Here is a 21,502-nt window from a genome sequence, read left to right on the forward strand (position 1 = left end):
TATGAATATTACAAAATTTACCAGAATGATCTCATTTCCTTTGTCATTGTAAGTGTTCTATCTCTATTAGTTAAATCTAAATTTACTGTTTACATATCACAGGTTAAAAATAGCATTTTATACTTGTGAATGGCTCATCTGTCTAGAAAATAGATCATTTTCTGAGCTTTTTCCCCCCAGAAATTAGCATTTTAAGAACTACAATCACATTTGTACTTTAGTTTTTATGATTGCAGCAGAAACAGGAGCAACTAAAGTGCATAACACGGTAATTTAACGTGTCAGCCTAAAGGTGAGAACTGCACGTTTTAGAAAAATATCTATTATTCTTTGTGTAAAAGTATACAAGCATACTAATGTAAGCATACACATGTAGTGTAGGCTTGGACACAAAAAGAGAAGAGTTGCTAACATTCATATTCATCTGGCTTTTGCCTTCAGGCACAAGCACATGCAAACAAATAGATTGATGAGATTTTCCGTATGGAAATGAGGGTTTGGCCACTTGAATGAGGCAGGGCTATTCCATGTCTGCATCAGACTGTCTTGGGTCCCAAGTTAAACTTTATAATAGTTTTTAACACACTGAGCACAGAAACCCCACAGTTCTGTCTTTTGGGAAGGATTTAAAGTAGTTCAGCTCATTCGGGTCCTGTGACGGGTTTTTGTGGGTTACCCGTTTCTGGTTAACCTAAAAAAAAACAACACAGTTTTTTTTTTTAATGGGGCAACTCATACAGAGTTAATAGAGCTTTTGTTGCCCCGAAGAGCGTTTTACGAGGAAAACTCACTCCACTTTGGTAGAACACTTTACCCCATCCTGCCCACAGTTCTTAGGAGTGGTTAAAACGCGTGGTAAATGGACAGAATGTAACATAATCTCATTTGGTATTCACTATAAATTAGTTACAGCCACACACCCAGCAGAAGTTATGATATTCATTCAATATATTATATGGACACACTTGCTTTCATAAAAATAAAAGAAGGTGCTGCTTTTATTTTTAAAAACTCTGACTTATAAGTATGGCTTGTTTAGCTAGTAAACTAAACTTAGGGCACAGCCTGCTAACAGTCACTTTTCAGTTTTAATTGGACCATGATAAGTGGATGAATCTCCAGTTTCAAAATTCCACTGCTGTCAGTGAGATTTTTATAATGGTGGGTGCCAAAGGCAAACTCAAGTCTAAAACATGTGCATGCTTCAAACGTGACCCCGGCTGGGCTGCAGAAACTGCACCACCCTAAAGTTCTCACAAAAACTGACACCCAGGCGGCCCCATAACGTCCGTGCAGCTCATCTCACGAGGCATCATACATCAGCAGCCCACATGCCCAACCTCAGTGTAAGACAATATGCGGTGGCAACAGAAGGATGAGTTAGAGCAACCAGAAATAGGAGACTTCTTCTTGGCGGAAAAAATTAGAGCCAGGAATAAACATAATGCAGCAACTGGAATCCTCTCGGGGTAAGCTGTTACAGGCCAGTTTTGGGTTTATTTTCTTCTCCTTATTAATGAATCAGTAAAACATGGCTAGATAAAGCACATGTAGAGTTTTTTTCGTCTTGTTATTCATTTTAGTAGTCTTCCGTGGGTACTACCTGTTGTTATGTAACAGGGGATTTGTTGAGCCAGGAATAGATTACTCCTACTCTGCGGCAGCATGGTCCAGGTGAAGCGAGAGGCACCGCTACACACTTTTTTATTAAATCGTATATCAGGCAAAGTTAAAGTGCCTCCAGTTGCACCGATAAAGCCAACTCACACACACCTGGAGAGTCTTCTGTCAAATGCTTTTGTGATAACTCTGAGTCTTTGTGTTGTTTTCAGATCGGCTACTGGAATGAGTACGAAAAATTTGTATATATAATGGATCAGCAGGTCACCAACGAGTCCTCTTCTGTGGAAAACCGAACAATTGTGGTCACTACTATTATGGTACACTCTCAAGCAAGTTTTAAGTGTTTCACCTTAAGATTTCTGCCACTCAAGGTCAAGGTGTCCATTGTTGCAATCTGTCCTGGGAGGGTAGAATTATTTTATTTTTCAGTTGCTTTCCATCCACTCACTACATGTTGAAACAGTCGATTCACAAAGAGTGTTTCAACTGTATCCGTGTGGGTGTCAAAGCATTTTGGTTTTTTTATATTCCAGAGGGCTGTTGTAGTAGTGACATCACAATAACGGCTTTGGTAACGTTAACTGTAGACATAAACATGGTTTTCACATTGAGTGCGTACGTAAGTAAAAATCTTTCCCTTTCATGAAGTAATCTGTCAGTGACATTCAAATGAAATGATCTGCAAACACCAGGTCAAGGTTCAGCCAGCACCAGTTTGCCAACACAGCTAGATGAGGCTGGAGAATAGAGGTCATCGGCCACCCTTAAATGTAAAATAAGGTGCGCCTTATCTTACATTTAAAACCATGGCTCTGTGTTCCTTCTGGCTTTGCCTATTATGGCTTCATCTTAGGCAAATTCAGAATGAAAAAAATCATACATTCTCATTTCAGTGTCTGGAAACTCACTGCCATCACCACCAGGCTGGAGAGAATAGGGAGAAAATAAAAGTAAAAGCATCTTTTTTGTTGTTTTTTATTCACCAGACATACTTTTAGTTTTTCACTGAAGACAATAATTATTTTAGCCACCTCGGTCATTTCATTGACTTCATTTTTACTTATTTATACCATTAAAAGGGGTCTCATTGATTGAGAGACAACCCTTTCATTTTGTCTTGAGTAACAACTGTACATGACTGCTGAGCGGAGGAGACATTAAAGGTGATGGATGCGACTGGTGTCGCACAACAAGCGAATACAACTCTCCTCTGAAGATGTGAAAACCATTGAGACTTAAGCAAAACAAGACCTGGAAAACATGTACGCCCTACGACAAAGTGAAACCCCATTTTTCAAAATCTCAAGGTGACATTGATTCATGTTTAATGACACATGTTTTACATTGTGGATGGAGATGATGTTTTCTCAGAAGTCAGGCTGGTGATGAGTATTGATCTACCCACATAATCAAAAGGAAAAAGCAGATTATTTTGTTATTTTTGCAAAAAAAAAGGAAAAAAAACTCTTTTGAATGACTTCAATCTCTCTCCTGTCACTGATGTTTACTTGATGAACTTTATTTGACTGTATGAACTGGAAAAGTGCTCCATTTAACTTTTCCTTCCCCCTCCCTTGCGCCACAACGATGCAAAGTACATTTAACCCCCCCCCCTGCTTCCCGTTTTAAAAGATTTAGATTGTGTTCGCAGATAGCATGAGGGAGCTCGACAGCCTGCTTTGCCTACTTTACGTGTCAGAGGCTTTACAGCTTCTTCAGTTTCCCTTTTGTCTGTCAAATTCCCCAATAATATGGCTTTAGTTTGTCTTCTCATGTGTCCCACATCTAGCTTTTTAGTTTTTTTGCTTTCGGATTTGCTGGGTGGGAGCATCCCTGCATGTGTGCATGCCACATTATCCATGGTGTGACCTGTGATATCTGGCCTCTGTGGATATGCTCTTTCTTTTTTGCTATAAACTCAAAATTCTGTCTAATTAACAGGAAGCTCCATATGTGATGTACAAGAAAAACTTTATGCAGCTGGAGGGGAATGACAGATATGAAGGCTACTGTGTCGATTTAGCTTCTGAAATTGCAAAGCATGTCGGGATAAGATATAAGCTGTCCGTAGTGCCGGATGGGAAATACGGAGCCAGAGATCCGGAAACCAAAACCTGGAACGGGATGGTGGGTGAACTGGTTTACGGGGTAAGTACCAGCAGGAGCTTTTAAACGATTGATGTTTCAGGCATTAAGAGAGGCTACATAAAACCTCTTTATTCATGTTTGTTCAAAATCAAATCCAACACTTGCAATGCTTGATCATTATTATTATTTTTGTTATATGTCAATTACTGTGGAGTTCTTCATGAAATGTTTGTTGAAGTCTAAACTTAATCTGATTTAAAACCCTTTTAAAACAGATTAATCCACTTTGAAGGTTTTATCATGCTTGATTTTGATAACTGAAACTAAGGCTGGCTCTAACAAGAGGTTATGCATTTTTTATGAGATCTCAGCTGCTGAATGAGTAATGGAAAAAAAAACTCGTAGCAGGAAAATAAATCAGCATGCAAACTGCGCATCACTGCAGAATTTTGAATCAGAGACCTGTAGTTACCCACTGTAACAGATCACAGATAGGATCCTCCTCATTTCTTCTGTGCTTTAAAGCTCAGTTAAAGAGTAAATGAAAATGAATAAAATGAAGCCCAAGTATTTGCAGACGCATGTCAGTGCAGTGTGACGCCAAGGGCTTCTTTGTTGGACACTGCAGAAGATCTGGTTGAGGTGTATTTCAAAAGGCTGATTCAAATTTCATGAACAGCTTGCATAATCCCCTCCCTTTTTATCTTGCAACACTGCTCGATTCATTAGGGAGACAAAGATTTAAATACTTAGGTTTCAATGTAAAAACATCAAAAAGAATAGCTGATTGGTGCTAAGCTTATTATTCAAGAAAAAGGAATAAAGAGCGACAGTGTGAGGGCATGCTAAGGCTATCTCACTGTGAGAAGATACCTGCAAAATCCCAAAAGGAGCAAATGCTGTTCCTTAAACGTTGCTCCTGTAAATAGCAAGATTGTTTATTTATTAGGGGTTTGAGGTTAAAAAGTGAGAATCATCATCAAGAAAAGGTAAAGTACTTTAAACAATTGTTAGTTTTTATTTCCAGACTATGTTTTTTTTAAAGTTATCTTAAAGTAAAAAAAAGGGGGGTTTTAAATGTTTAAGTTGATTAGAGCAAATATAAATTAAAAGTAACATAAACCTCTCAAAGAAGTTCTAGTTTAGGGTTGCATATTCGTGCTCCTCCAGGCCCAAAGTTGGGCAGCTGTATTCTGACACTCAACACTTAACTGAATGATAATATTTTTTCCTGAACCCCTAGTGTGGTGGAAGTGTGATGATTGGGTTTTGTTTCATAACCACCAGACCTGATCGCTTTGCAGGCATGCATTGTCTATGAATTCCGCTGTGTAGAGGTATCTTCACTTAAATGTGAAGTTGGATGTTAACAGACATGGCTTAAATAAAACTGGGTATATAGCTTCAGGACAAGGATTTGAACCTCAGCAGCAAATCAACAACAGAGTTGAGAGAAAATCAAACAGTATTTATTCAGAATTGATTTCATCAAAGTCCAGAGCTGTCAAACTAATTGAAAAGCTTTGATGGAACCTCAGTGCGGCTATGCATTAATAAAAGACTGAAACATCAATGAACTAAAGCAATGTTGTTGAGAGGAGTGGCCAAATGTCATCCCCAGAGATGACTGACAGTAGCCTCCAAGCTATTAACTTTGACCAAAGAAGGTTTTCTATGTTTTGTTTTGTCTAAGACTGCTCTAATGTGTTTAAAGTACCACTCCGATTATCTTTTGATCTTTTCTTAAAGCACCAGTACTCTTTTTATTCTAATTATTCTGTTTCTAGCCAAAATATGTCATTTTCTAGGACATAGTTTCTGGAGAGCAGCTGAAAGAAATGAGAAATTCACATCTGAGTTAAAGACAGGACCATTGAACCTGCCCCCCTTTCCCTCTCTGTTGCTGAGAGCTCAGAGGAGGGAACTTGTGATCCACCCTGCGTATTTTCTATGCCACAAATGAGCTCTTTTCCTGACATTTTTTTCATCTGCTCCTGATACACAACTATTTGAATAAAGATATACTCAGAAATACAATTTTAAGCTTATTTTTTAAATATTTGTGCTTTATCCTCAGAAAAATGTCACAAAAACATGTTAAAATCACCAAAAAAAGGATTTTAAGCGGAGTGGGTCTTTAAATATCTAATTTGTATTGTGTTTAAAAAAATAAATAAGGTATAGTAGTTTTTGCCGATTATTTTTCTGTTTGTAAAACTGACCTGGTTTGATTTTGGATTCACCATCATTGGATTTATTTTTTCAAACTTTGCTTGGTTTCTTTTTCAAAACTAACTCCCCCGTGTGCCTGTTCCCATTTTCACAGAGAGCTGACATAGCTGTGGCTCCACTTACCATAACACTGGTACGAGAAGAGGTGATAGACTTCTCAAAACCCTTCATGAGCTTGGGCATCTCCATTATGATAAAGAAACCTCAGAAGTCCAAACCAGGGGTGTTTTCTTTCCTGGACCCACTGGCCTATGAGATTTGGATGTGTATAGTTTTCGCCTATATCGGTGTGAGCGTGGTACTCTTCCTGGTGAGCCGTTTCAGCCCTTATGAGTGGCATCTGGACGAGAACGATGAGGCCAAAGACCCTCAGAGCCCCCCTGACCCTCCAAACGACTTTGGGATTTTTAATAGCCTGTGGTTCTCCCTGGGTGCCTTCATGCAGCAAGGATGCGATATTTCACCAAGGTTGGTTGTTGTGTTCATTCTCCACCACCTGTCAGACGTCCTTGTCATCTCTCTGCATTTTATAGTCCCATAAACACATTTCCATCATGCAATGGTGAATATAGGTTATTTTGAGCTTTTCTCCTGCCCACCCAGCTTCATGCTCCACTGTGCTGCACGTCCTTCCCTTTCTCTGTTCCCTCGTTTGTTTTGAAACAAAATAACGTATATCCACCATGCTGAGAGCTGTAAAATGCACTGGGGTCAGCACATTTCCTAGCATCTTAAATTCCTCATGACTCTTGGAGGGCTACCGTGTTTTTGCTGCATGTCCCATTTTATGGTCATCTGCTGGCACACTGAATGCGTTTTGTGTGGAAAACTAACATCACGTGACACCATTATGCACATTTGAAAAACCAGAATCATGCCACCTTTCATTCATTTATCAATTCATCTACTCATCTTTTTTGCTTTACTTGCTTACTTTGTTATGTCTTCTTTTTGCTTAGATCTGCAGGGAAGTTTTCTTGAGCTCTCACAATTCTTTAGTCCGTCTGGCAATATATTGTTTACTGCCTGAGATGATATAATCAATGCAAAACTTTCATAGTTCTGTCTTTTAAGAGAAACACATTTAGTGACGAGGTATATTTAAAAGATGGAGATGAATGTTTGGAATTGTCTGGATTTAATGTCAAATCATCATAGCAAAATGAGCCTTATGAAAGCATTTGTTTAACTGAAAATATGCAGTATGCTGAGATTTTTCACTGTTTCTTCATTCATTTAAAACAGTTTTTAAATGTTCTCCAGTAAGTTGGTCTGTGGTTCAATTCCATGTTCCTGCCAGTCTGCATGTATCCCTATGTGATACCTTTAACCCTATATTGTTCCAGATGTCATCATAGGTAAAACACAATTCAAGTGGTCAAATAAAGCAGAAAGGTGACTAAAACACACACCTGTCTTCAAATAGTGAAGAAAAAAAAATCTACATTTTGGAAAGTGCTGGTATTAAATTAAACGTTATTTTTTTGACACGTTCTTCATTGAAAGATATACTGTAGGTCATCTCAGAATGAGGCATAATTTTAGACAATAGATGTTGATTGATTCTGTTCAGTATACATGGTAGTATTGTCTGTGCAAAATATCACAAAATGGAAACACATATAATGTTATCTGATAGAATTTTATGTATAAAACAAAAAATTTCTGAACATTTGAACATGTCTGGGTTTGCAAATTGTAAACCTTAACCTCTTAAGACCAGTGCTGATATTTGAGCTAACCCTCTAAACACATAGTCAAAGGTCCCCAGTTAAGGAAAATGTCTCACTGCGGGAGTTTAACTAAAAATGTGACGTGGATTCCAGGTCTTAACCCTTGTGCTATCCTATGGGGTCAAGATGACCATTGACGTGTTCTCCCTACCATGACACAGGTGGATAATGTTGAAGAGGATTTCATGTAATCCATGGACACCAGTGAAGATCACAAATCATTCAAGAAAAAAGTTTAGTGCACTGTCTTGTGGGGTCTAGATGACCCAACTCCCAATGTTAAAGTGCCTAAGATAGCACAAGGGTTAAGAGGTTAACCCAAACTTTCCGGCGGGTCTGGAGGTATAGACTTCAGTCACAAGTCTCTTGGCTTTGTGCCATTTAGATTGAATGTTGTTCATAAATTGTATTGCAGAAAAACTAAAAATGCTAAACAACTCAGCACAAAGCAGATGTCATTTCTTCAGGTAAGTACGGTGGCTCGGAAGTGCAAATCAACAAATCACGTAACCTAAAAATATATTAAAGATCACAACAGCAATTAAAAAAGATAGCAAAAAATAGAAAAATATTACATTTTAAAAGTGAGCAGACATTTTAAATTCAGAAAATGACCTTATTTTCCAAAACCTTTTCTTTTTATTTTGTTTGATTTTTTGGAACTGTGTTTTGATTGGATTTGGTCTCTTGAATTTTGTTTTTATTTTGATTTCTAAAATGTAATGTTGCTTTATTATATATTTTTCTGCTTTTTAATTGTTGTTGTGATCTACATAGTTCTTTTGCATTGAGTAATTTGTTGGTGTGAGTTGTACTTCAGGGTCACTGTAAGTCGGACCAGAGGTGATGTCAGAGAAGAACAGGAAGTTTCATGAAGTCATCTATAAACATACAAACTTTATATTGTTATTTTTGCACCACATTAGAATAGGGGAGGTTAGAGTTTTACTGTTACTTCAAAGTTTGGTCTTGATCCAGAAAATTGTGCGATTGTAACCATGTACTGTTGGGTTCCATTTATTCAACAGTTCATTTTAATTCTAAACATATTTTAATTCTTATTCCAAAACCTCTTTTTCATGTTTTTTTTTTGTTAAACTTGCTTTACAAAATAAAACAAAAACAATAAAGCGTCTTTTTCCACAGACTAAAATCAATAAATTGCATTTAAAAAACAATTAATGCATTGTGTGATTTAAAATCTGATTAGATAAATCCAATAAAAATTTGCAAAAATGTCTCATCTTAAACAAAACAAACTTGGAAAGATATGTTGAGTTTTGGCCTACTGTTCTGCTCAGTTTCTTCAGACTCTAAATAGCTAGATTAAGTTAATGAGGCTTTAAGTATTCATTTTAACGAACTGATCATCTTTACAGACAGATAAATGAGGCTAATGAAACTTATTTTAAATTCTAATGATAGAACGGATCAACAGGAACATTGATCGTTTTCCTGTTCATTGGTTTATCTGCTGAGTGGAACACATTTCCCAAAGAATCAAACTAAACAGCCAGGTCTCAGCTGACAGGATCCTCTCATGTCGCTGTCTGCTCTTCTTCATCCATCCTAGGTCTCTGTCTGGTCGTATTGTTGGGGGCGTGTGGTGGTTCTTCACCCTCATCATCATCTCCTCCTATACGGCAAACCTGGCTGCCTTCCTCACCGTGGAGAGGATGGTCTCACCCATAGAGGGTGCTGAGGATCTGGCCAAGCAGACAGAGATCGCTTATGGCACGTTAGACTCAGGCTCCACCAAGGAGTTCTTTAGGGTAAGTGTCTCAGCCAGCCGTCGGCTCATTGCATAATGAGTTCTGTCCGGACTCTGTCAGCCAATAGCTCAGACATCAGCAAATCTCTGGAGCTTTCCTTGCGTTTTAAATGTATTAACTGCAAACTGACAGAGCGATCAATAAGCAAAGCCTGGTTCTTGATCTTTTTTTTTTCTGATACAGCACTTCTAAACCAAAATAGTTGAGCAGCTGATTTTAATAGCTTAATTTACTTCCTTCTAATTAAGGATGCACTTTGTTTGGGACAATGGAATTAAGTCAAAATTAAAAAGCTAAACACCTGGAAGATGTTGCATGTATTTGTCTTGATCAAGGGTTTGAAGATGCCATTATAGGATGAATTTTTAGGAAACGCTTAGAGCTACTGAAATCGAGCTACTTTTGCAACTAAACTATGCAACCATCATCAAGCAAAATGAACTAAAGTGAGACATTAAGCCTTTTTAGTGATTAGAACATCAGCACACTGGATATTTATAAAGACAATTATGAAAGTCATCTAGTTTTTTAACACTATCAAATTATGCTCATCAAATGTTTTGCTTTTTAATCTGAAATGAGATGAAATTCATTAAGATTTGACTGAATTTGAGGTTTGATGACTTTAGAAGTATTTTCTGTCCTCTTTTCTCAAATCTGCAGCCTCATAAATGAAATAGAAATGAAATTCACATCCAGTGTCCTGCTTTGAGCTGCTCCTATTTTTAGACCAAGTCATTCTCTTGGTGTGAATGCTCGGTCTGAACCTGAAAACACCAGATAAATACAAAACCCTACTCTCCTTCCATCTCTCTTCTGGCTCAGCATTTGTCCACCAGCAGCTGTGGAAGGAAAATCGTACAATCTCATCTTAATTTTAGGAACAGCAAACGTGGTGCAGGTCTCATTTGGTTTTATGATGCGCTGCCGGCAGGAGAGGGCTTTCGTGTTAAGACGCAGCCAGCTCAAGCATATCAAAATCAAAGCATGCATGCATGAAGGAGACGAGGGCGACCACATTTCATAAAGAAATGCCCCTAATCTTGTTTAACATGCTTACAACAGAAATGACAGGCAGAGATGTGACCGAGTGTTTTGTGATTTTAATATTATAACAACGTATTTAAGCAGAACGAGCTGCTGTGTTAGAGCAGATAATTTCTGACCTGGCATATTGAGCCACATTTATTGACACTAAGATGAAATAGGAATATAATGTTCACATTTTCATTAAACATTTTTGAAATACAGTATGCAAGAAAACCAGACCGAATGTTATTAAGTCACACATAGGTTTTGTGTTTTCATAACTGAGAAAAACCCAAATACGTTTAAATCACACAGTATTAAAGGGCAACAAGTAAATACATTGGACTAACTAATGCTTGCACTGTTTGATCAACTGGTTTTCATTGGAAAGTTAAGTCATTTTCAAACAAACATCATAAATCTTTTTGGAAATATTTTAATTGTCATTTGAGTGCCATAGCCAGTGTAACTTTTTCTGGATTGAAAAGACCTAAACACTGTTAGTCACACAAAAAAGTATCAGCAAATCTACTAATTAAAAGCTAAAATGTGACATAAAATGATGCAAACCTCAATTCTGGTAATGGGAGATTTTTCAAACAAGTCAAATCACATCTCCTTTTTGGGTTTATTTGGGGGGTTTTGTGCTTTTTGTAGATTTTATACATATGCCTTTGGAGTTGCAATTCACAAATTGTTTTAAAAACCCTTTTTTTCTATTCCCGTAAATTACAGTTTTTTTTCCTTAAGTCAGTAAAATGACTCAACACTCTTGTTGGAATAATAAGAGCTTTTTTTCAAAGAATGTGTTGAATCAAATAACCTCACTCACTCGTGAGAAAACATTAAAGGGAACAACTCTCAGTGACAAGTTACTTTAAAGCTATATAGGCTTTTATTGAAATATTACCTAGATATTTAGGTAATATTTAATCTAGGGCTCCTTATATGTCTATAAGTAGTTTATGGGTTGCTAAGTGACCGTGAGGAGTTGCTGATTCATTTTTAAGTAAAATTACATTTCCAAAAAGGAAAGTAACAAGAACACATATTCATACGATGCTAATTAATACAGATTTACATTTATTGTCTTGTTGATAGATTGTACTTAAAAATGTGTTAACTGTTAAAGTCTGATTAAAGAGAAGGACGTGTTGAAGTGTGGTAGGAAAACAAACACTAATTTATTTAAGAGGAGCTGTTGAGAGTCTATGATGTTACTGGCATCAACCGCGGCAAATCTGCTGCTTGTGCATAAAAACCGGCATTTTTGATGACCAAAACGCCGCTTGCTATAATTCGACGCCTTTCCAAAGCTGTGTTTTTAAGCCTGATACCAAAGCCGCATGTGGGAGGAGCTACCACCAAAAGTTTTCAACCTGATCGCTACATAGAGCGGTGTCTGTGTGTATCTCATTACAATGTATGGAAGACACGGAGGATGTTTAGAGCTGTGAAGGTTGTGGCTGGTGAGGCACTGACTCTTTCAGAGCCAGATTGACATACAAATGAGACCCCTATACAGGTCATTTTAGAATTGGAGAACATTTTATGTACCACCCATCATATTTCAAATTATCCACAAACAAAATACAAAAATGTAGTTTCCAACTAACGAGCTCACGAGCGCCCTCTTTGTTGAGACGGTGCTACTGCGTACCTCACACACTGTCTTTTCAGTGCGGTTTTATGTCACATTTTAACACAAAATAAACGACACAAACATGAAATACATTAAATTTTAAATGGAGAAGGTAGACATGCAATATTTTTTTGTACAGTGAACATTTTTTTTAATTAAAGCTTTTATATATTTGGGGCTGCTATGGGGTTGCTTTCCCAAATCTTGCAGTTGCTATAGCAACCCATAGCTACCCCCTGGTGCCGCCCCTCTATGTTTATTTAGAAAAAAGGATTTTCTTACTAATACACAAAAAGGACTAGAAAAATAAGTTGTTATAAACAAAAAAACAACACACCAAAATACGAAAAAAAACAGAGCTGTGGAGATGACCTTTAAGTGACAACCTTGATAATTTGTGGCCACAAATTAGCATTTTGTTAGTATTTTGTGTGCACTAATTACTATTCTGTGTACAGATTACCGGTAGTAGTTTGTGGGAATAAATTGGCATTATATTTGCATTTTGTGAGCACATAGCATTTTGTGAGCACAAATTTTTATTTTGTGCACACGGATAAGTATTTAGCGCGCAAAAGATTGTATTTTTGTATCATCAATTCCTACTGCTAATTTGTTGCCACAAACGACTAATTTATGCGCACGAAAGGCTATTACATAAGCACAAAATTCTGATTTGTGTACAAAATATGCTAATTTGTGTACAAAACATGCTACTTTGTGAAAACAAAATTCTATTTTGTGTACACAATTTGATAATTCGTGAGCACAAAATGCTCATTTGTACCCACAAATTAGTACTTTGTGGGCAAAATAATAATTTGTGGCCATAAACTATTTTTTTTTAATGTAATGCCCATGAAATACAAGTTTTGATGGAACACTGCTTTTTAGGAATTGAACCAGAATTCAACTTCTTTTTGAAAACAATGTAAAAAAGAAAAAAGTATATCTTGTTTCTATGCGGGAATCTATAATTCTATCAGTGGCGGTGGAACAAAATTCGCGCCATGAGAGTAATGTTCTGAAAATATTTAGTTACACTTGCTGCTAATTTGAACAAGACTTTTAAGTGCTTTCTTTCCCAAACTGTCTCTACAGATAACATAAACTGTTAGCAAAGACATGGTTTTAATTGGTAGCGATACAGTAACACAGGAGTCTGTTACATAACTTGGTTTCAAGGCAAAAGTAAAGTTTAGGGCATAACTGGAGACAGATGGGAAGGGTTTTAATTAGGTCTCTACTTTGAGTCTTAATTTCTTAGTTTGTTTGCATCAACATTCAGTAAGAGAGCTATAATTTCTAATCAACGATGTATGTTGCTCAACAGTGCTTGCAGATAAATATTAAACTTCAAAGGGAAGAAGCAGGCCTTGTTTGGTTTGCAGTCTGCGCCTCAGAGGAGCAGCCTGACAGACATCCACTAAGATAGGAATCAGTCTCACTTCTTTAAGCAGCTGACTGATAAAAATGACGGCTGCACACATTTATTTTCAGAGTGGTTGGTCTTCAAAACAAACCCACCAGTCTGAGCTGGTTTTCTTTTGATAAACCTTTTTGTCGTGACGGCTGATGGGTGGTGGTGTTGGTCTGGCATCAGGAGTCTCACAGATTGGAGCAGAAATGACCAGCCTGCTTCTGACAAGCCTGCGTCTCTATGTAACCCAGAAAAGAAAGCCTTCTTTTCACACCATGACCAGGCCCTGTCATCAGCCATTATTGTCATGTGAGGTGTGTTTACATGAACACTCCACTGAACTGAAATCGTGCATATGTCAAGAATGATTCACTTACAAGCCTGAGCTCACAATCCATTACATCCCTGATGAATTATTTATGCTGCTGTATATGTTGCGGGGCCTTGCGTGGTCTTGCAGCTCGTTTGTTTTCATTTGTTTTTGCTGACAGCGTGATATGCTGGACAGCATAAAGAAAAGAAACAGGAAGACGTCCACATCCGAATGCTGAGCTCAATTTATCACTGTGCATATTTTGGATTATGTCCTCGTTGGGGCACATAAATTGTCCCGAGCAGCTATTTTGGAGTCTCTGGTTCTACGGTGATTTATGCAGAACTCATTGTAGTCCTGCATTTTGAAACAACCATTTCAGGGTCTTGTTGTAATGTGATATTTGCACATTTCATTGCACATTTCAGAATGAAGAAATTTGTGTGCATTTTGCTGCCACAGAAGAAGGTGATTTTTTTTGTTTTGTTTTGCTAGTCCTTTTTCTTGCTCAGATCCAAGAACAGAAGGTTACATTAGCCCAGTTTCATGCAGCCTTCGTCATTTTCTCCTCTATTGTAGACAGCTGTGTACTTGTGTTCCCCTGTGACCGGCAGTGAGCCTCTGCTGGCCATTTTTAGCAGTGTCAGAGCGGGGCTGTGCTCCATCTGGCAGCTGACTCGGCCACAGAGGTAAAGCCGTCAGTAAGGAGGTCAAACATGTTAAAGACAGTGGCCTCGGAAAGCCCTTCTGTACCCTCTCACACAACAATAGCTGCATTTTAAGCGACAACATCCCGTGTTTAAACTGACTGTGGCTTTTTCGTGACAGGACAATATGGTTTCAGCCCAGAAAAACTTTTACGATTCATGGCAAATTAGACAAATGAAGTCCCTAAAAAGTGTAACTCTTCCTGAGCAGGTAAAGCTGTCCTGGTATTCCTGCATTTGCTTTTGAAGTTTCTTCAAAATCTGTTTCTGCTTTCAAGGATTTTGACTCTAAACGCTTTAGAACCATCAGATACTTTTTTGCTCCAATTTTTTGTCTTTTTGTGCATTCCAGAGCTTTCTCTACTCTGCATCCCGCTGTACTCCATGAATATTTAGAAATATAGGAATCAGACACTTGAGTTCAACAGGACCAACCCAGAATGCTCTTACACAGAACATTTCCAGGCAGATATTTCTACCTATACGTTAAGCTTTGCACAGATTTTCTAGACTCAAGCACAAAAAGTGGAGGACTATTGTCAATTTTAATCAATGTTTAAAAAAATAAAACAACTATATGATTTTTATTCGCATTTTTATTTAAAGCTTTAATATATCGTGTTGCATGAGAACTGTGATGCAGCTGTGGGGCGGTGGACTTCTGATCGGAAATTGCAGGTACTATTTCCGCCTTGCCCACCCATGTGTTAAAGTGTCCTTGGGCAAGACACTGAACCCCACTGAACATTGCCTCTAGTGGTTATGGGTTTGCGCCATTGTTCGGCAGAGGAGCTGCCTTCACTGTGTGAATGCGTGTGTGTGAATGTGTAAATAGGACTACTGTAAAAGCGCTTTGGGCCTACAAGGAAGGTAGAACAGCACTATACAAGTATACACTATTGACCATTTACCACATTGCATGGGAATTGGACCAGAAACCTGAGAAATTAAAAAGGGAAACATTATGAAATATGAGGCTAAATATGACCTTGAGTATAACAAATAGATGTATTATTGTTTCACATCCGCTAATGTACAACAGGCCTTAAATGCACTTAATTCACACTAAGAAAATTTTTACATTTTTATATTTAGTGGCGCAAAATGATTCCGCTCTTATTCTCTGAGCAAAGTGATTGATTCATGGGTAAAGTACATAAAAGCAAACATGCTGTGTGACAAATGTAGATATTTATTAGCATGCGGGAGGCAAAGGACTCAACAGAACTATTATAGCATATAATGACTGGAACCAGGTGTGACCTGCTGGTAGGAGCACAGAGAAAGAAAAGGTCATGTCTGGCCAGCAATATTGATACTCGCTTTACTTCTGCTGAGCTGCCAGATTGTCTGACTTCAGGCGACTGGCAAAAAGCCCACTCTACCTCAGCTGAGCTGTTTGTGTATGAAAGGGGGGATCCGTGGCGAATCACAGGAGGTGGAAAGCTGTCAGTGTGTTGTTAAATTGTACAGGAATGTTTGAGGTGAGGTGTTTAATGATCCAAAACACCTTCTGCAATGCTCCTCCCCTGACAGCAGTGGGTCAGTGACAAGCAGCAACAGAAATTCAGGGTTTGAGGAAAACAAAATGCGTGAGGGCCCACAACTCTGCTCTGTGAATAATCAAAGCTGGTAGTTTTGAGTTTGTTTATGCAAGAAACAGCAGAATCAAAGAGCTTGTTCTGTCTTAAGTGCTGTGAAACCTGAGGAGGGTCAGGTTTTTCTTAGTTTTTTCCGACTTTTCTTTTACTTTTTAGATGTCGTTTGTCACAGAACCAGATTAAAAATAATTTACGAAGCTGTGATCACCAAACTTCACGTTTTTGTTGTGTCCCAGCTGGCCTGTCTTCTGATCCTGTTCATTAAATCTGTGGCAGCTTTAGTTCTGTTAGCAGCTTTTTTATCAACATAAAAACTTTCAACTATAGTAAAAAATATGCATCCTTTCTTAAGACTGATTTTTTCCTAAAGACCCCCAGAATTTGAATAACCAGAGCTCTGACAGAAGCCCTCCAAGTTAAACCTTGAGCTGCCATCAAAAATTGATGAAGCTTCAAAGACCCACTCTGATTCACTTTTGAGCTATTTTAGTTATGATTATTCTGTTTTTAGCCAAACTTTTTAAAAACCTGTCCTTTTCTACAGTAGTTGATATGAAATTTGCCTCTGAGTTGTGGGCAGAACTATTGGTGGAGAGCCATTCCTCCTTCCCTTCACCCATCTGTTTACGTGCTCTCCTGCTAGCTTACAGCCCCTCAGCCAAATATGACTGCTGCAACAAAAACAGTGAGCAACATTGGAGCTATCCAGCCATACAGTTTTAAGCCAGATGCCAGCTCAGACGAAGAAAACAAAGACGTACATGGATCCATTTGTTTGCAAGTGGATGTATCAAAATATTCATAAAAAAGCCACAAAAACATGTTAAAAACACCAAAAACCACGTTTTCATCGGAGTGGGTCTTTAAAATAAATGTTTGAGAAAAAGTTGTTTATTAAATTGGTCATCACTAAGGTGTTTCTGTCTTCTCTCTCTTTTCCACAGCGCTCCAAAATAGCTGTTTATGAGAAAATGTGGTCATACATGAAATCCGCCGAACCCTCAGTGTTTGTCAAGACAACACCAGACGGGGTTTCCCGGGTGCGAAAGTCCAAGGGCAAGTTTGCCTTTCTCCTGGAATCCACCATGAACGAGTATATAGAGCAGCGGAAGCCGTGCGACACCATGAAAGTGGGCGGCAACCTGGATTCAAAAGGCTACGGCGTGGCCACGCCCAAAGGCTCTGCATTAGGGTGGGTGGGATAATATAACAATCTCCATGTTGTTATAGTATTCCACCCTCCCTGATGTTTCCTTTTGTCATTCTCTTTTTTTTTTTCTTTTCCTTAATTCATGTTTTTCCAAGTGGGAGAAATGTTCTGTTTGAATTGAATTGAGACATTTTTGTTTGTGTTGTGAGTGCTGATCTGTTTGTGCTGTTCTCTCTGAAGGTCACTGGTATTTTTCTCACACTCAGGATGTTCGTTTGAATGTGGATGTGGACTGTCACCCTCTCCAGCCTTGTTTGTTTCGTTTGTCCTCCCCCCTTCACCCTCCTCTCCTCCTGGTCTCTGTTGTGCCTCTCTGCATTACTGCTTATTTCATTTATTCTTGAATTAATTTGCTAGTTCAGATGCTGCTCTGTCAGTTGTGATAAATGTCAAGCTGCATGCCAGTTTGTACTTATTTCCCATTTAAAGATGACAGAATGTCCCCATCCCGCACACTTCAGTTATGAGCAACCCTCCATGCCACCTTTCAAATACTTAATCTTTTTTTCCTTTTGCTGTAAATTTACTTCTTGCCTTTCCACTCCAGTGAAATTTTGTACCAATTTGTCCCTCCCGTGCTCCCCTAATGAACCATTGATATTTATGACCTATTTCTTACTAATATTCCATATTAGATTTCTCACGGACCTGTTCATTTTCTTACAAGTTATGTTTTATCGTTTCAAGAAATGCTGTTAACCTGGCAGTGTTAAAACTGAATGAGCAAGGCCTCTTGGACAAATTGAAAAACAAATGGTGGTACGACAAGGGAGAGTGCGGCAGCGGGGGAGGTGACTCTAAGGTCAGCCTCGATGTCACCAAAGTCGGGTATCTTAGATCAGAGTAATCGGCAAGGCTGTTGTCACTTTGGAGCCTGAGGCTGACGGCCCCCATCAAGCTACTGATGCACCCGTATGTTTAGCCATTACATTAACACTGTGATCAACTGGGAACCCTTTACTAGGCTAATAGAGGAGATTAAATCATTTAGACAAACTCAAAGTCTTTGATCTAGATGTAGGAAATGCAGCATTTGTGTGGGAATAAATGTTTGGCTTGTGGCTATGAAACACAGGAACTTTTCCACGTTGTTTTTTGTATCCACAGACCAAAAGTGAATTATTTTAGTCGAATAATCCCAAAAAAGTGTGTGCACTCTCTAGTGTCAGACAGGGCAGGCACAGGGAACAGCGTTGTCTTGAGGGGACTAAGCATCGCAGGCAAACGTGAGAACTCTAATGACAGAGTGACCTTTTTATGGGCCAATTTTTTAACCTTTGATTTGTTTATTTTTTTTGTCTGAAAAAATCCTTCTCTCACTGAAATCCAACGTGCAACTGATTAAAAACCTTTGCTTGGTCTCGATTTGAAGCCAGTCAAAGATTCTCCCACCCTGACCTGGTAAACCCCACAGGGACTAAGAAACGACCAGGGGCTCCATTTCCACAAAAGGGTCTGATTTGGATCTTGACTTTTCGGCCACAAGATAACATTTTTAGAAACGATGTATCTTTTGAATTTGATCAGAAGCAGCTGCTGGAAAAGGGCACATTCCAATGTGTTTTATATTAACACAAATGTGTTTAAACCTGCAGAACTGTTAAAGCTTATCCAGGTAAGCAGCTTTGAATACAAATTATTCACTTTTGTTTTTTAGGTTACAGGAGAAGCTCAAAGTAAAACTGTCCTTGATGAACAGCATTTATGCTGCAGCACAATCTCAACCCTGCAAAGCAGCAGGGACACGTGTCTGATCAAGACATCTTTTTGTCACTACCGATCTCCAGCCCCAGACAGCGGGGTGTAGCAACTGTGGATCCATGTCAGACTCTTCTCCCCAGCTCTCATCATGTTCAAAGAATTATAGTGTTCTTTTAGGTTGGAGACCCGAGGTCAGATCTGCTGTTACTGATTCTGGCCTGTCATTTTTTTAGTGAACATGGCACGGATGCTACCAAAGGGGTAGCACAAAAATTCTTCTTCTTCTTCTTCTTGCTGCTGGTTTGCTTTCATCCATTTAGGCCTGGTTAGAGAGAAACAAGCGCATTGAAGCAACATCTTCATGTCTGACTGCCACATTTCTCTGTCCTTATTTCTCTGTCAGAAAGACGCGTGCGGGTAATCCAACAATGAGATGCAAATATGTTGTATGTAACGACCACTGGGGAAATCTGGCTTTCAGAGAAAAACATACAGACGCATAAACAACACAAATTTAGTGGTTTTCATGTTCCTCTGGAATATTTAAGAAAAGCAGCCTCACATTTGTTTTTTAAACAAAGCTGCATGGTTTGCAATATTCTCATTTTTAATCTTGAAGTGTATTTTTTATTTCTTATTTCATGCTGTTTTTTTAACACAACTTTGCAGGCATCCTGAAAGGTAAAGTTATGGTTGAAAAGAAAAATAGGTTTAAGAAATCCTTTATTCTACAGTTGCAATCGTAGTTTTACTTCTTAATTTCTCAAAAGAGGAAGATAACTTACCAAATAGTGGATTTTTTGTCTGATTCTATATGCACAATGCAGTTTGCGGGAGCAGTCCTTATAGGTATTCAATAAAAGTTAGAAGAATTAACTTGAACATGGACAAAAATGACCTTAAATTGAACAATATAAGTCATTTTAATGCTAAAATAGTGCAGACAGTGCGGAACACTTGCAACTTATTAACTTGCTGTAAAACATTCTAACTAAAAGTTAAACAGGTTTTTATCAACTCGTGAAGATATGACTTAGAGAGAAAAACATATAAACCAAAATAAATGAAATTGTTTAAAGATCTACTAATAATTTCTTTAAAATAAGAAAAGGGGTAAAAAGAACTATTTACAGAAATCCTATGTAGTATTCTTGTTGCAGCATGATGTTCAGTTTCAGAGCTGAGCTTTTTCTCTCTGACAAGTCTTTTTTAACACCTCACAGAATCTCAGACCCCTTCCACCTTTGCACCGTGGCTTTAATTCCAGGGTTTGTGGCAGATTTGTTTTTGGATCGATAGAAATAGAAGTGAACTCGGGTCAGATAAATCATCCAATTTCTCAGAGGTTACTTGCTGCTGTAAAATTGCTTCTCCTTCAGACTTTGGAGCAGATTGTAGTGTTTTTCTTTTTGACAGTTGTGTGCAGGTGGAGGTATTCTGGAAAACTTATAACGAATCAAAATGGCTTTGCCAAGTTCAGGAGGAACCCTTTTCTGGCCATTTTTCCTTCTGTTATCTCCACTTGACCTGACAGCCATTTCTCCTCTGACTTCTCTGTAGGTCAGAATAGATGATGATAAATCACTTCACCGATTTTTGAAAGAAGGGCTCTTCTGCAGAAACAGTGGTGTTTGGATGTTGCGCACCCAAACACCGCTTATTTTGTTGAACAAAAAAGGTTTTGCGAAATCTCTAAAAACATGATGATGTCAAAAGGGGTAAAATATCTCAGCAGAGACAATTTCCTTAAAATGAGCATCACAATAATAATACCAAGAAATATTTAAGTAAGGAAATTGTATTAGCTAATACTTCTTAATACTGACATTTAATTGTAAAAGACAAAATGCTTCAAGAAAGCTCCACCATAATTACACGCTTCGGGTTGCTATGGCAATACCTGTTGATAAAGTTTGTATATATTTTGATAATTTAGATTTATGAAGACTATTTATGAATCCACTGTGTTTTGAAGATGAAAACTTGGATGACTAGTAAAAAAAATTAATTGAAACACATTTATTTTACATGCAAATTCATGTAAACGCAATGCATTGTGGTCCATATTCTCCAATCTAGTGACCATCAATGAACTCGCAGAAACTTGTGGAAAATTTCTAGGTCACTGGATTTTGGAATTGTAGATTCGGACAGCACTACAAAAGGGCGAATGTCCTCTATTGTGCAAGAAGAAATAAGTAGTAAAGAAATTTGGACACATTTGTTTGCCACATTCTTTTTATTATATTTGCAAAAAAGTATAAAAAATCAGAAACACAATTTTACAATTTGACATTTCACTCGATTCAGCCATTACAAAAATTGCAACTTTTATCAACAGTATTTAGATAATGATTTCTCTTATTTACAGTCTTATTTTAACACCCCCCACCCCAAAGAACAAGAGTGCTTCTTCTTAGACATTGCCAAA

The 21,502-nt window shown here is 38.0% G+C and overlaps 1 protein-coding gene across 6 annotated transcripts in view; it reads left to right on the forward strand.

Annotated features, from left to right (window-relative positions):
- Positions 1-21,502, forward strand: part of LOC101158221 (glutamate receptor 3) — a 77,568-nt gene that overhangs the window by 49,177 nt on the left and 6,889 nt on the right. For 3 of the 6 annotated variants that reach the window (XR_002291684.2, XM_011483618.3, XM_020708955.2), the window contains 6 exons: positions 1,833-1,940; positions 3,565-3,771; positions 6,038-6,411; positions 9,250-9,448; positions 17,105-17,352; positions 18,058-18,172. Coding sequence is in view for 4 of the 6 variants with exons in the window: in XM_011483618.3 (XP_011481920.1) it covers positions 1,833-1,940; positions 3,565-3,771; positions 6,038-6,411; positions 9,250-9,448; positions 17,105-17,352; positions 18,058-18,172 (1,251 nt within the window). In the remaining 2 variants the exon portion in view is untranslated. Of the gene's footprint in view, positions 1-1,832; positions 1,941-3,564; positions 3,772-6,037; positions 6,412-9,249; positions 9,449-17,104; positions 17,353-18,056; positions 18,173-21,502 lie in introns of those variants that run through there. The other 3 variants (XR_909990.3, XM_004076486.4, XM_020708957.2) reach the window with 2 other exon arrangements.

The sequence above is a fragment of the Oryzias latipes genome, chromosome 14 (genome assembly GCF_002234675.1).
Source record: "Oryzias latipes chromosome 14, ASM223467v1".
Classification (NCBI taxonomy): domain Eukaryota; kingdom Metazoa; phylum Chordata; class Actinopteri; order Beloniformes; family Adrianichthyidae; genus Oryzias; species Oryzias latipes.